At 36.9% G+C, this 13,800-nt stretch overlaps 2 protein-coding genes across 5 annotated transcripts; one reads left to right on the top strand and one right to left on the bottom strand.

Moving 5' to 3' along the window:
* The first annotated feature begins 920 nt into the window (after nucleotides 1-920).
* On the top strand, nucleotides 921-4,300 carry LOC103440287 (uncharacterized). Of its 4 annotated transcripts, XR_011583839.1 has the most exons (10): nucleotides 954-1,321; nucleotides 1,470-1,537; nucleotides 1,624-1,720; nucleotides 1,801-1,929; nucleotides 2,107-2,215; nucleotides 2,314-2,458; nucleotides 2,956-2,998; nucleotides 3,398-3,484; nucleotides 3,686-3,859; nucleotides 4,009-4,300. XR_011583839.1 is itself a non-coding variant. In XM_070827033.1 (9 exons), the coding sequence occupies exons 1-9, from the start codon at nucleotides 1,103-1,105 to the stop codon at nucleotides 4,138-4,140; spliced, it is 1,116 nt and encodes a 371-aa protein (XP_070683134.1). In that variant the 5' UTR covers nucleotides 921-1,102; the 3' UTR covers nucleotides 4,141-4,300. The 4 variants fall into 4 exon arrangements, 2 of the variants coding, with proteins under 2 accessions (XP_070683134.1, XP_070683133.1); XM_070827033.1 differs by lacking the exon at nucleotides 3,398-3,484 and having other exon boundaries at nucleotides 921-1,321; XR_011583841.1 differs by lacking the exon at nucleotides 4,009-4,300 and having other exon boundaries at nucleotides 3,398-3,489; nucleotides 3,686-3,758.
* A 622-nt stretch (nucleotides 4,301-4,922) lies between these two features.
* On the bottom strand, nucleotides 4,923-11,835 carry LOC103440288 (cytokinin dehydrogenase 5-like). Its single transcript, XM_008378964.4, has 5 exons — nucleotides 10,652-11,835; nucleotides 9,434-9,561; nucleotides 8,480-8,755; nucleotides 7,023-7,285; nucleotides 4,923-5,448 (listed from the first exon to the last, which is right to left on the bottom strand). The coding sequence occupies exons 1-5, from the start codon at nucleotides 11,241-11,243 to the stop codon at nucleotides 5,091-5,093; spliced, it is 1,617 nt and encodes a 538-aa protein (XP_008377186.3). The 5' UTR covers nucleotides 11,244-11,835; the 3' UTR covers nucleotides 4,923-5,090.
* Nucleotides 11,836-13,800: the final 1,965 nt, after the last annotated feature.

The raw sequence follows: 13,800 nt of genomic DNA, 5'->3' as shown, positions 1-13,800 counted from the left end.
ATGCTTATAGCCTACTTAATTTCAATACATATTATTATTTAATGTATATTTAGTAAAGGGTAGGTAGTAAATAATACGTTTTATGCTAAAAATGATAAATTAGTTTTATCTCTAGTCCCCTTTTATCTTTTTTCTATAGAGAAAAAGACCATTTATCTTATGTAATTTAGCCTATGTGCTTCTTACTCAAGAAAAGAGAAATAATTTTTTATCCACAATTAAATCCCTATCTCCGCAATTCCTTACTTTCAGTTGCGATTTTCCAATAAATGTCACATTTGGTATGTTCTTAATCTTTTTATTTACTTATTCTTGATTTAATTAGTAGGTTCATTATTTATATGGTCCTTAAATTTATCGGTTAGGGTTATGATTTTGAGAATAGTTTATATTATATTGTTGTTCTTTTATATTGATTATTATATAATTTTATATAAGCAAAAATAAATAAACATATGATTTTATGGTGCTATTTTCAGCTAGCCCACCCAAGAAAAAAATTCTAGCTCCGTCCTTGTGTTAGATATCATGTCTCCATCCTTGCTTATACAAATAGTGAGCTCCGTTTGGTTGATCAATGAGACTTGTGTTGTTTTGGTCCTAATAAGATTATAAAGCGTTGGTTTGATAATCATTTTGTTTACAATCTTCAAAGCAAAAAGAAATATAAAAAAAAAATTGAAAACGAAATAGTTATCAAACGATCCTAAGTTTTTATGTTAGATGGTTTCAGAAAGGCTTTTGACTATTCTAAAAAAGTCTCACATATGTTCTCAGTCTCGAGTTAATCGTTTTTCGATACACCTGGTAGTGGGGTGGCGATAATCGCATTGAGTTAACTATTTTTTTATACAAACGTAGTGGTATTACACTACTCTTAATAATTGAGCTACAAATTCCTGAAAACTTGAAAACCTTTTGCATCGACCTTAATTAAGAAGATTAGTGTTGAATATCGTTTCTTATTCTCTTATTCGTTCTTTAAAGTAGCGTCTTTGTTAACTTATCGTTTCTAAAATAACCGTTTTGGGTAGCTTCATCTGTGTTTTCCCTCCGATAAGAAAGACGAGAGCGAGAGGTTTAGTTTGGGTTTGGGGAACAAATGCTATTGCGACGACTTCCTTTCATGGCGGTTTCCTTCTCATGGTGGCGCCCCGGACTCTCGAACTTCCTCCCTACCCAGACGGCTCCGACGCCGCAGCCGTCTCTCCACTCGCTCTCCGTTTGCCCTAATAAAGTTAGCATAATCCCCTTCTGTTCTTCCAGCCCTCAAATCTCCGCCGAACTCACCGACTCAATCCCCCAACCGCCGTCGAAACAAGTAACCGTCCTTCCCCTTCAATTTAATTTTCAATTTCTTGGCTTTTGCAGAATTCAATCATTAATTTTTCCTTTTTGGTTGATGAAAATGCATGATTTTACTTCTTTTCCGTAAAGTTTGTGTTTTTTGAATGCTGTTTCGGTTGCAGGGTCCTCTTGAACCCGGTCTGTATCTCGTCGGAACTCCGATTGGAAACCTCGAAGATATCACTCTACGGTGCTCGCTCAATTTCTACATACAAAGTTACAAACCATGTTTTTCTTTTCTCTTCACTTTTTAATTTGATATCGAATCCAATGCAGGGCTCTCCGGGTGTTAAAATCAGCTCATGTAATACTTTCCGAAGACACTCGGCATTCGGGGAAGCTGCTCCACCATTACAGTATCAAAACTCCCCTTGTAAGTGAATTGGGAGTTTTGGGGGTAATTTTGGTTGGCTTTTAGATTTAGTGGTTTTAATTTATGCTTTTAGATTACAGCTGAGCTATCACAAATTCAATGAAGCTCAAAGGGGACAAACAGTGTTGAAACGGTTGAAGGAAGGCGAAGTTGTGGCGCTCATAAGCGATGCTGGGATGCCGGGCATCAGTGATCCTGGTACGGAATTGGTGAGGTGCTTCCCCATCTTCTTTAATTTTCTTTACTTTTTGAATTGATTTTGTCAATTGTTCCAGTCATTCGGGACAATATGAATTTGGAGTAATGTAGTGTATATTATTGCGGATATGGTATTTAGATATATATGTATCATGTAGCAGTGCAATTGATAACAAGTTTTGCTGCAGGCAAAGCTGTGCGTGGATGAAAACATCCCTGTTATTCCTATACCTGGGCCATCTGCTTTTGTGGCTGCTCTCTCTGCATCTGGCCTGTCCACGGATGAGTTTACGTTTGGTAAGTTTTCCATGGAAATGATGTTGCAGATGTTCTTGGTGGATGTGGCTTGAGGGACAAGATGTATATAGAACTCTGAACTGATTATACTTCTGCAGTAGGATTTATGTCTAAACATGCTGGATCTAGAAGAGAGAGGTTGATGGTTTCAGCAAATGAGGGGACGACCCAAATATTCTATGTGCCTCCCCACAAACTTCAGCAGTTTCTTGAAGAGACTTCTTCAGTTTTTGGTGTTTCAAGGTACATACTTTTAAGGCTTCAGATTAAAAATCAATTTTAATAAAGTTATTAAGAAAAAATACCAACTTCAATAAAAGCTACCAATCCCTTCCCATTCTATTTGGAATAAGCCACATATTGTGGGAAAATACACTATAAGCTTAGGAACATTTATATTTTCTCCCCATTGCACATGACCCACATGCCACCAGTGCCAGTGCCAGAAGTTGTCGCCAGCCACTGTCATTGTGGCCGAAAATTTTCAATTATGTGCAACTTTTTCATTTTCAATTATGTATTGATGTTTGAGTTTATTGTTTTTTTTTTTTTTTTTTTTTTTGCTTGTTTTTTTACATGTATCACATACTTTCATCCCTCACTAACTCTTTGATATGATTATTTATTAGTTTTTGTTATGGTGAGTTACAAATTGAACTTCCATGTATGGATTTATGCGCTTTTACTGACTTAGTGGTTTTAAGAAAAACTGATTTGGTGAGTTTGTAATTGTGTTTCAGAAAATGCATCATAGCTCGTGAAATTACAAAAATTCATGAAGAGGTAGGTTTACGGTGATGTCTTTTATTTATATCTGTTTTACTTGTGATCAGCTTGCTGAATATGTGCACATTATTTTCCTTACTTCATTTGTGATGAATCGCATGCCATTAACCATTTTAAAATCCCATTACATAATTTATCAAGAAACGAAAAGAAATCTACTTTTTATGAGTAGTATTTGATTCTTTCTGATGATATAACTTAAAATTTTTGCATCGATCTAAGACTAGTAACTGATAATATGGGCGATGTCTCTGTGTACAAGAATGCATGCCCAGCCAATGCTAGTAGAAATTTGTCGCTCAAGAGTGTCTTTAGGCTTAAATTCAGACTCTGCACATTTGGCTTTCATTATGTGGTAGACTACAGCCTCAATTTCTTTTGGGCTGTGCGATGCAGGCACAAGCCGATCTCACTTAACAAATGTTTTGGCAATGTGATTTGAACCTCTTGGAACCCAGACCCCGTTAGGGAATAACTGAATAGGTCAGGTGGACACCTTGTATCAATGTCCTTAATTCGATATTGTATATCATTTTGCCTTGTCTTCCTTTTAAGTTCAAATTCAGTGATAAAGTTGCTATTTTTGTTTTTAATTTTCCAAATGCTAGCATGTTCTTTCACAAATGATGGCTATTCTGTTGATTTCATCTTGCGAATGTGTGTCTAATTTTGATGCCTTGTCAGTTTTGGCGCGGTACATTGGGGGAAGCTGCAGAAGCGTATTCTACTCACCAGCCAAAAGGTGAAATTACAGTATTAATTGAAGGAAAAGAAAATTCTCCGGTTGTAGCTCCTTCAGAGTCCCAGCTTGAGGATGAGTTAAGAGATTTGATCTCAAGTGGGCATAGTCTTTCTACGGTAATGACTCCTGTTTCCGGATATTAGTCTTTCTCTCAGAACTGTGTACACCTTTTCCAAGTTTTGAAAGATCACGAAGAATTATTTTTTCTTCCGTTTGTTGATCATGAACTGTTGAGGGGTTTGACAACTCTTATGTACGTATATAGGCTGTCAAATTAGCGGCCGATGGGACATCAGTTCGGAGGAAAACCTTATATTCAATCGCATTGAAAAAATTCGGGAAGCAACCCGGTTCACAGAGTGATGCAGATCCATGCAAGCCACAGCTAGAGGAGTGAAACCTTACATGTTAATGGCAGACCGCCGGACCACGTATTTTACGAGTAGATTTCGCTTAATGTGTACTGTGCATTCACATTTCTGTACTTCACATGTTCTTCTACTTCTACATGGAGACCACTCTAAGAAGGGTATAGCTATAATTTTACAAACCATGAAGGATGATGGAGTCATGGAACAGGAACCAGCTTGTGTTGGAAGAGGTTGAGGACAAAGACGTCCGAGTCCTTGAACAAAACCAGACAGGGCTGTCGGGATCACGGGCGCTGCATGCAACACATAACATATGCAGATTGTGGTCCTGGACCCTGCCCGGGCCCACTATTTGCTTCTCACCCTCGATGAACAACCGTAGAAGACGAGAAATTCTTGAGTACGGATGGTCATGCCACCTCACCTCTACAACCAAAGACACAAAAACATTTCATCCAGTCCCACCACTGTATTCCTGCCCCATCCACCCTCTCTAGTCTCTAGTCACACACGGCCTCGGCCAGACAGTCACGTGATCCGAGCATCTAAATTGAGCAACTCCAAAAAAGGCCCCCTCATTTTCTTTCTAATAACAAATACCTATTTGATCATAAAAAATAAAAAAACACTTTCGGTACTGTTCACTTTTAACGAAAAATAACATTTTTACCTTTTCTACTACTATTAACTCACACCTTTATTTGTCATTTTTCATTAAAATTAAAGTTTTTGAGAACTTTTCATTAGTTTTTCTTAAAAAAAAAATGGTGTGCTATCCACACACCTCATTTTACTTCTCACACACTCCTTGTTAATTTATGTCTATTGATCCTCTTCAATTCATCCGATTTGACAATCGAAAACTAAAAATGTGTGGAAGAAGTAAAAAGTGATGTAGATATCACATCCCAATAGAAAATTCATCTAAAATATTTACATGCACAAGACTAACCCTAGAAGCTGTGCGTTTCGTTCATCAATAAACTGACAATTTAGCACTACCAACCCCACCACCAGAAGAACCCGATGAAGGGCTAAAAATACGTTGGCCGGTGGCTAAAATGCGCCGGGGGTCGAACTTCATCTTCCTCTGGTAAAACCGGTCCCACTTATCTCCAAAGTGGTCCATCCACTCCTCCCGAGTAGTGTAGTGCGGGAGGTACTGTTTCACCTCGATCCCGGCATCATCGCAGAATCTGAGGATCTGACGGTTCTGATTGGTCAAGTGCTCCAAGGTGCGGGTCTCATCCCCGGTATCCAAGGCCGATCTTAGCAGCGCTACAAGGTAAAAAACGTCCTCATCGGGCGTCACCACCGAGCTACTCTGGTCCCACCTACACAGAATCAAAACCATACAAACGACAATCAGCGAAACATGTTTTTGGAATTAACGGCTGTGTTAATATTTGTGCTGTGATAACTAACGGCAATGTTTCTCGAACTGAGCTTGTACAACGACAATGGACATCCCATCGGTGGATCTACCGACATGAGAATCTTTACGTTTGGAAAAGAATTCTCGTCGGTTTTTTTTTTTTCGGAATTGTAAGGATCTTATAATCGTGACTGTTCATTATTCATGTTGCGGTTAGAAATGATTTCAAAATTTAAAATTTAAAAATAAATATAAATAGTACTTAATAAAAATTGACCGTACAATGTACTATAAACGGTCACAATCACGGGATTCCCAGAATCCCTTCCACCTAATCCTCCTCATTAAACAATCCGGACTCTTAACATTTGATACAATAGCTAAAATTATTATAACTTTTAGAGTGAGCCCCTGTTTGTAACAGTTGAATCAAATTTTAAGGGTTCGGATTGTTTAATGAGAAGAATTAAGTAGAATGAATCTGGAGAAATCTATTTTCATAAAAACAAAACCAGCACTGTGTTTTTTTTGGTCAGAAACCAGCCCTGTGTCTGTTTGTGTGGATCCTGGACTAAGTCCAACTGTAATCTGTAGGTAATTATATGCGTTTTCATGTCCAAAATTGCACTCAACTCAAGCAAAAGCCATGGAGATTAAGTGCTAAATTATTCAAATCTTGTAAGAGAAAATAGTCCGTAGAGCAACCCGATCAGCTAGTTTGTCACGTCACTCTCAAAAAAGTGTGTATTGGCAGTAGTACTACTACGAAGATGGTATCCAAATACAGCGGGACATGCATCTTTGAAATAGTGCATGACGATCCAGCCAAATTGCTCTGCCTAAATTTTCAAAAAAACTAATGGAAATGACTTGAAAACTTTGAGTTTTAACGATAAGGACAAAATAAAAAGTAAAATAAATAGTACTAGGATTGATTTTTTAATGTAAAAATATAATTTTTCGTGAAAATAAACAGTATCAAAAACTTTTCGTTAATGTTCCCTAAATTATTCTCCACATATATAGATAATGGCATCTCTACCAACCTACCTAATACCCTTTATGATCTGGAGGATTTTATCCTCAAGACTATGGTATCATCTACATAGTCTCCGGTCATTCTTTATCAATTATTGAGGAGGTGCGCAGCTTCTGTCACAAGAGATTCTATTTGCCTTTATAGTATAATTACCAGTGTTTAGAGCTAGGCTCAATAAATGCAACAACCTAGATTCACACTTTAGTATTGTTAATTAGGAAGATTAACAAGGTCTTAAAAGCATCTTCTTTTTTACTTAAACAATAGCATTAGTATATTAAATAGTTAAATATTAAGAGGCAGGAAGATCGGTGGAGATCGAATCCACAACAGAATGTTAGCATGTTGCATGAAACAGCTATGTCGTCATATTTAGAGGCATGCATGCATGATGCATGCAGCGGAAAGAACATTATATAGTTATAACAGTAGTGTGTGTGTGTGTGTGTGTGTGAGTACACATACATGTATGCATCAGAGGCTGTGGAACTTACTTGTCTTTGTTCATGGGGTAAATCAGAATGGGTCCGCTTGTCTTATTTCCCAGAATGCCCTTGAACACCCCTTCGTCGAAGTCAGAAATCCTTGATTTGGGGACAAAAAGGTTAAGCCATGGATGGGGGACGTCCCATAAACCCTTGGATCGGAGCTTCAACTCGGCCTTGTGAACCCGGTCCAGAAAATCCACGTATGGAAGATCAGTCGTGAAGACTGACGTCGGTACAAAATCCAGTTTTTCCAACAAATCCTCTATTTCCTGCAGTAAAAAAAATATTCCCAACGCACAGTTTTTAATTATTTGTTGGTTTTAAATGCACGTATTATTACTAAAAAAAAAAATCACAGTCTGCTTAAAAGAAAGCTGCTACCGAACTGTTACTTTTGTCAGGATAAGTTCCATTATTCTGTTTAAATTTCTAATTAACAAGAGGAATATTTGGTGGGTGCGTGGCTTAGATTTAGTAATATACAATTAGTAACAAATTAGAAAAATAAAGGTGTATTCGATCTTAGGTTTGAATAGGATATTAGATAACAGATCTTCCATGTTTTCTTGCGAATGTCTGGTTATATTTTATAGCAGCTTTAATTATTATGTACACTAAGACACTAATCATCTCAATCATATAATCTAGGGTTTAGTGGAACACCCTTGTAAATTAATCAATCTAGCAAAGCATAACTCTAATTGGTTTTAAATTTTAATACGTACAATATGATAGGGTTGGAATTTGGAAGCTACTGTAAGAAAGCACTTTAAACAACCACATAAACGATTTTAATTAGTCTCTAAAGTCCGAGTGTGCTAACCAATTATCGCTCTTACTGTTTATTCTAATGTAATATATATTTACTGGAAGTTGGTGTGTTGCTTTAGCATATTACATACTCCAAGCACGGAGAGATCTTTGTGTGCCCGAATCATGGGGCCGAATACCACCTCTTACAATTGGAGGAAAGTTTTTTTTTTTTTTTCATGTGTCCTCTAACAGTATAAGACGTGGTGTTTTGCTCCGTATTCTGGCATACTGAAAAATCTCTTCCATGCACGACACAATGGCCTGACACATTACTTTTATATATTTCATATTTGTTACTCTATATTAATTTTTCTTATCAATGGCAGATGACTCATTACTAACTACTTAGATAATTTGTATTTCACCACTTACGCAACATGAACAAGTATATAAGTAAAACTATTTAATATATATTGTATTTTACTTCATCAAATTTTCGATATATGACTCTTGTATTTTCAACACTCTTAAGTTACGTATTCTATAGGTTTTTCTTTTCTTTATTTCTTACCATTTCAAGTAGTTAGGCTTGCATGCCTAAACTTTACGACTATCTTGGACTTACAACTTTTTAATAACCCAGATTAATTAATACATCACCGACCGCCTAATAAAACCATATTAGAGTGTAAATACGAGTATAATTATACCTGGTCAATTGTAACGGCGGTCGATTCGTCGTAGTTTTTCGTAATCTCCAAGCAATATAAAACACCACCCTCAGAATTAATGGAGGTGATCTTGACAGGGTTGCTCGGGGAGAAGAAGGATGACCTCCAGTTGTTGATGAGGCCTTCGTCGACAATAACGAAACCCTCGACATAGTCGAATTTCTGGCTGGTGGGTTGCCCATGCAGAGAGATGAGGAATTCCTGGTCTTTGGTAAAAGCCGAAAAATTGGAATACAGTACTCGGATCCACCTCACCTATTGACAACAACGACAATAATTTTTTATTTTCTTTAATAAAGCAGCAACAAAAAGATATAGGAAAGAGACCACGTTAAAGAAGCAAAAGGACACATCAACAACATTGCCAGCTATAGAACAGCCGTTTGAATGTGGTTAAAAAAGCTCCAATCCATGGACTTAAAACCCTTCATTAGGTCATGCATGATAGATGATACCTTGCTTTTTTAGGTTTTGTCATTAACAAATACTAGGAAAGTTTTGCAAAGTATGTGCCCCCACTCCCACTTTGGAGAGATTTTTTAGTGTACTGAAAACAATCCGGAACAAGTGTAATCATACAATTAATTGGTTGAAAACCTGAGAATTTTTTTTTCAACCAATTGTATATTATGACAGTTGTTGTACCGGGCCGTATTCCCGGCACTGAAAAAGTTCTCCCCACTTTGGAAGGTGGAAACCGACCAAAGCGGTTAAGAATAACGTTATTTGGACACTCAAAACTAACATATTTGAGAATGATTTTAATACAAGTCTTTCCTCCACTCACATTGTGTAAGGTGGAACCGACCAAAACTTTCAAACCCATTAAGCAGAAACGATCAATACTATTTAGACACATAAAACAAACATACTCGCATAACACACAAGTGTCTAAACATCATTATTGACTTGATGTGAAAGGGAGATATATACCCTTTGGGGGGATGGTTCAAGAGCAATTCTAGCCCTAGTGATGATTCCAAATTGGCCTAGCCCACCAAGAACAGCGTGGAACAGCTCTGAGTTTTGCTCTTCTGAACATGTCAAAAGCTCGCCTTTGCCTGTTGTTAAACAAGACATATATTGATCACTTCAATACATCAATTATATATGTACTCGAAGATTTACCATATATTGATCATGCATGATGAGATCATATAAGACAAGCAGTTTCATTGGCAACAACGACAACAACCTAATAATGTGAGAATATTGTTAGATCGTCACTATATCAGACATAACAAAAGAGGCCATGTGAACAGCGTAACATTATATAATAATTTAAGTTTAATAAGCTAAATAAGGAGACTAACTTATAACTAATTAAACTACCTTTCTAGCCATTTCGAGGCTTATATGGGAATCGTTTGTTAATGCTTTTAAAATGATCAAAACGTTTTTTATTATAATTTTTTTGGGACAATCCTTAGTAAAAATGCAAGTGAATCTTAAAAAAACACGTGAGATGCTTCATGCAGAAAGCCCTTTAAGTGTTTTCGGAACCCAAAAATATTTTCCTCAAAAGCGCTTACAGTCATTTTGAAAGTGCTTTTAAACGAACCCATATTAAAACAAACATTTGATGAAATAGTGGTATAATTTATTTGCTGAAAATAACTAATGAACTAAATAAAATACCACAATTTATGCGTGATGCTGATGAAACAATATAAAAACAACCATTTTAAAGAGACATTTATGTGGTCATGTGTACAGTTTAAACCGAAACTGAAAACATCCTTCATGACATAAGAAGACCAGAAGTGTAAAATGGGCAATCTTAGAATTCAATAAAATCTGCAAACACCATTTAGGAGAATGATTAAGAATTATAAATAAATATTGAGCATACCCATATTACTTACAAAAATAATGTTATGCTCAACTGTTCATATAAACAAGTTATCTTAAAACAAGTGATGCTATTTGAATCATATTTATTAAATATATTGTTCGACAATTTCTCTTATACGAGACAGTCGAATTTCGTATGTATAGATAGAATCCACTTTAGAGTCCTAAATGTGGTAGAAATAACTTTATTCTACTAATAAACCTTTGCATATTCAATTGGATATTGGTAAGAAGGAAAATTAAACACACCATGATAAATAAAATACCAGAAATGAGTGATAGATATATAATCCAAACCTGTAACAACGTCGAGCTCATGAACATTACTAATCTGAGGTCCGTAATTGAAAGCTTGGCCACTGATTCCGGCGTTGGAAAGGGTTCCGCCGACTGATAAGTACAGATAATCAGTCCACGACTTCGGTGCGAGTCCATACTCAAGCGTGCTCCTGAGCACATCTATCCACAACTCCCCACCCCACGCATCCACATACATACCCTTCTCCGACACTCGAGCCGCCTGACCCGGCGTCCCCGATCTTGACGATCCCCCGCTCATCTGAATCACGACACCGTTGTTGGTCTGCGCCTGCCCGTTGATGGAGTGCCCGTGGCCTCTGGCCGAGACCGTGAACCCGTGCGGTGAAGAGTATGCGGTCCGCACCAGTCCCACCACGTCTTGGGCGGAGGCTGGGTGTAAAACTGCCAAGGGCTCCGCTCTGCTCATCAGGCCGAAATCTTTCGAAGCGGTATTTACGTCGGACGGGTCTAAGCTCAGCTGTCCTTCGACGACGAGGCGGAGAAGCTCCGTTGGGTCCACGGTTAAACCAACCGTGACAATAAGTCGACAGATTGCGAATGTTAATAAAACAAGCTTGGTAGTGGCCATGTATTCGAGTACGTTACTATTCTTGTTCTTGATCTTGATTTTCTTTGTTTGGTTTAAAATGATGAATTAGGTATAGGGCTACATAATGGAGGAGGAGGCGGCGGCTAGAAGGATGAAGGATTAGAAAACTGAGGACAACGGCGGAGAGAAGTAGGTGGCGGTGGTGGCAGCTAGGTTTACGTACTCTAGCTATATATATAGTGAGGGACAGAGTGAGAGGAAATAATTAACGAAAATTGTGAGAAATTATTAAGCAAAAAATGAGAAGGAACAAAATCTTTGTCGCAGAGGGAAGGAGGGGGATGTGGGAAGTCGTGGAGATAACGTAAGGCTGATTTCGCTTTAAAGATTTTGTACGCAACATGAACAGATTCGCTCAGCTTCTCTTTCTTTCGTTCTTTTCCAGAACTCGATTTCTTCACGTTACAAGACTGCAAGTACACTCACATACATATATACTGCATAATATTTTAGCAGATAACTGCAGGTAATATATGTATGTTAATATTTCTTCTCTCACCCTACAATTTTCCGAGGCAACAAACAACAAATTATACAGAGTTTCTGACTGTATCTCTCTCTTTTGTGTCTAGGTTATAACATGCAGGTCCTCTATTTAAAGGACAAAGGGTCGGGGCGTGGGGTCCGAGGACACGTGTCTGTTCACGTGAGAGAGTTCAGAGACACGTATACGTAATAATTTTTTTTGTTTGGTAAAAAAGTATAAGTTAACCCTAGCCAGGATTTTCTCTCATGACCCATTACCATATTACCCAATGCACTGCCCAGAGATCCTGCTTTGAGGAGGAAGATAGGAAGGGAAGGGAAGGGAAGGGATGGTGGGGGCCCACATGTGGATACGGAGGATCTGTGTGGGGACACGAGGGAGGGAACCTTCACATGGGTGCCGCACCACTGCGACGATGTTCGATTCAGCTTAATGCAGCTACCAATAAAGATTTGAAGATTCTCTCTCCCTTCCCTTTCTTTTTAGCTGCTAGGGTTTCTTTAGGCTTTAGTGAAAGCCTCCCTCCCTCCCTCTCAATCCATATCAAACACTACACAACACAACCAGATGTTTAATCAATTAAATTAAATCTAAGAAAATCGCAGAATCTAAAGCTTAGATTGCAAATGACTAATTATGGACTTAATTATGGTTTTTCATGCTTTCCAAACTAAAAACATTCATAAAACAACAAGTGGGCGTTTGGAAATTAGTCAGTCTTCTAGGTTAATTTTTAAGTGAGACATAGATCGATGTCAATTTCCCAAGTGGGAATTGTTGGCACCCACTTCTAGATTTTTCTTAGATTGGTATCAAGTCTTCGCAAATAATTAGTTGGTTATAAATATAAGAATTTAATGGATGTGGCCCTTAGATTAGTCAAGTCTTTGCAGTTTAGGAACACCTAGCTTCTTGGATAAGAATACGATTCTCATACCAAGATTGTAGTTTCTATTTTTCTTTTATTTTTTATACCAAATGATATTCAATACTAAGTTTTATTTAAACTATGTGAAGGAAGATTCAACTTTGAAAGTAGTGGAGAGTGCATACTGTTTAAGCGAATTGGTTGAAACCCAAATCTGAAAAAAAAAAAAATATATATATATTCAAGTATTCAAGTTACGCTATTAACAACCAAAAAACCTCCATAGAGAACAAAGAAAGGAAATAGTTACGGTGTAAAACCGTTGTCTGGTTAAAGAAGTCACTGTTTAGGAGGGCTTTCTGCAAATTGACAACTCTTCCACCTTTGTCTAGGAATGAAAATGATTATCCAATCAGTGAGTGCATATTTTGAGCTTTGATACATATACACATTTGTTGGACCACGTAATAATAGCTTGTCTAATTCACTTGTCTTTCACTACAGACGTGATGAATGGGAATTCGCCAGTAAGGAATAATTAGGATTCATAATAATTAAACTAGGCCAATGGTGAAAATATAAGTTAACCCGAGCACACGGAAATATGGTGTTGGAAATATGTTTGGGTCAAGGTCTTTTTTTAATATGTTTACTCAACAAAAATGGACAAATGAATCGGAAAGCTTAAAAATAGAAGAAATAAGGAGTGTGAATCGAAACAACTAATCACCTCTAGTCGATTTGATTTTTTATTTTTTGGTATTTCATTACAGATTTTAGGGAGAAATTTTCACTTTTCTAATTTCTTATGTGTAAGTAAACGTAGAAAAAATTAAGGGGTGGAATGATTCCCTTATCCATAATTTAGTAACATTGGAAAATCAAGAATCAAAATGATTTTAATTCCTATTTCTGATAAGTAAACACCCTCATTTTCTACCTTAATACCTTTCTCTATTTCTAAATTTCTAAATTTTGAATTAAATAATAAAGAAAAAAATAGTGCGTAGAAATTTTCTATTGTATGAGTCAGAAAAATAATAAGTATAAAATTAAATGGTACAACTTTGAGTTCAACTTTATAATTTCAACGTTCAAATTATACTAATACCTTATTTTTCAATAAAATACCATATACGGACCCTGAATAAAAATATATAAATCAACATGGATATCGTAGA

The sequence above is a fragment of the Malus domestica genome, chromosome 08 (assembly GCF_042453785.1).
Source record: "Malus domestica chromosome 08, GDT2T_hap1".
Lineage (NCBI taxonomy): Eukaryota > Viridiplantae > Streptophyta > Magnoliopsida > Rosales > Rosaceae > Malus > Malus domestica.
The sequence above is the reverse complement of the archived record's forward strand: the minus strand, read 5'-3'. Positions and strand labels throughout refer to the sequence as shown.

Coding starts and splice junctions, on each gene's coding strand:
- LOC103440287 (XM_070827033.1), top strand. CDS start 1,103: ATGCTATTGCGACGACTTCCTTTCATGGCGGTTTCCTTCTCATGGTGG. Junction 1,538..1,623: donor CTCGAAGATATCACTCTACG/GTGCTCGCTCAA, acceptor AATCCAATGCAG/GGCTCTCCGGGTGTTAAAAT. Junction 2,999..3,685: donor TTACAAAAATTCATGAAGAG/GTAGGTTTACGG, acceptor ATGCCTTGTCAG/TTTTGGCGCGGTACATTGGG.
- LOC103440288 (XM_008378964.4), bottom strand. CDS start 11,243: ATGGCCACTACCAAGCTTGTTTTATTAACATTCGCAATCTGTCGACTT. Junction 8,756..9,433: donor TTGAACCATCCCCCCAAAGG/GTATATATCTCC, acceptor TGTTGTCAATAG/GTGAGGTGGATCCGAGTACT. Junction 5,449..7,022: donor TACCCCATGAACAAAGACAA/GTAAGTTCCACA, acceptor GATTCTGTGTAG/GTGGGACCAGAGTAGCTCGG.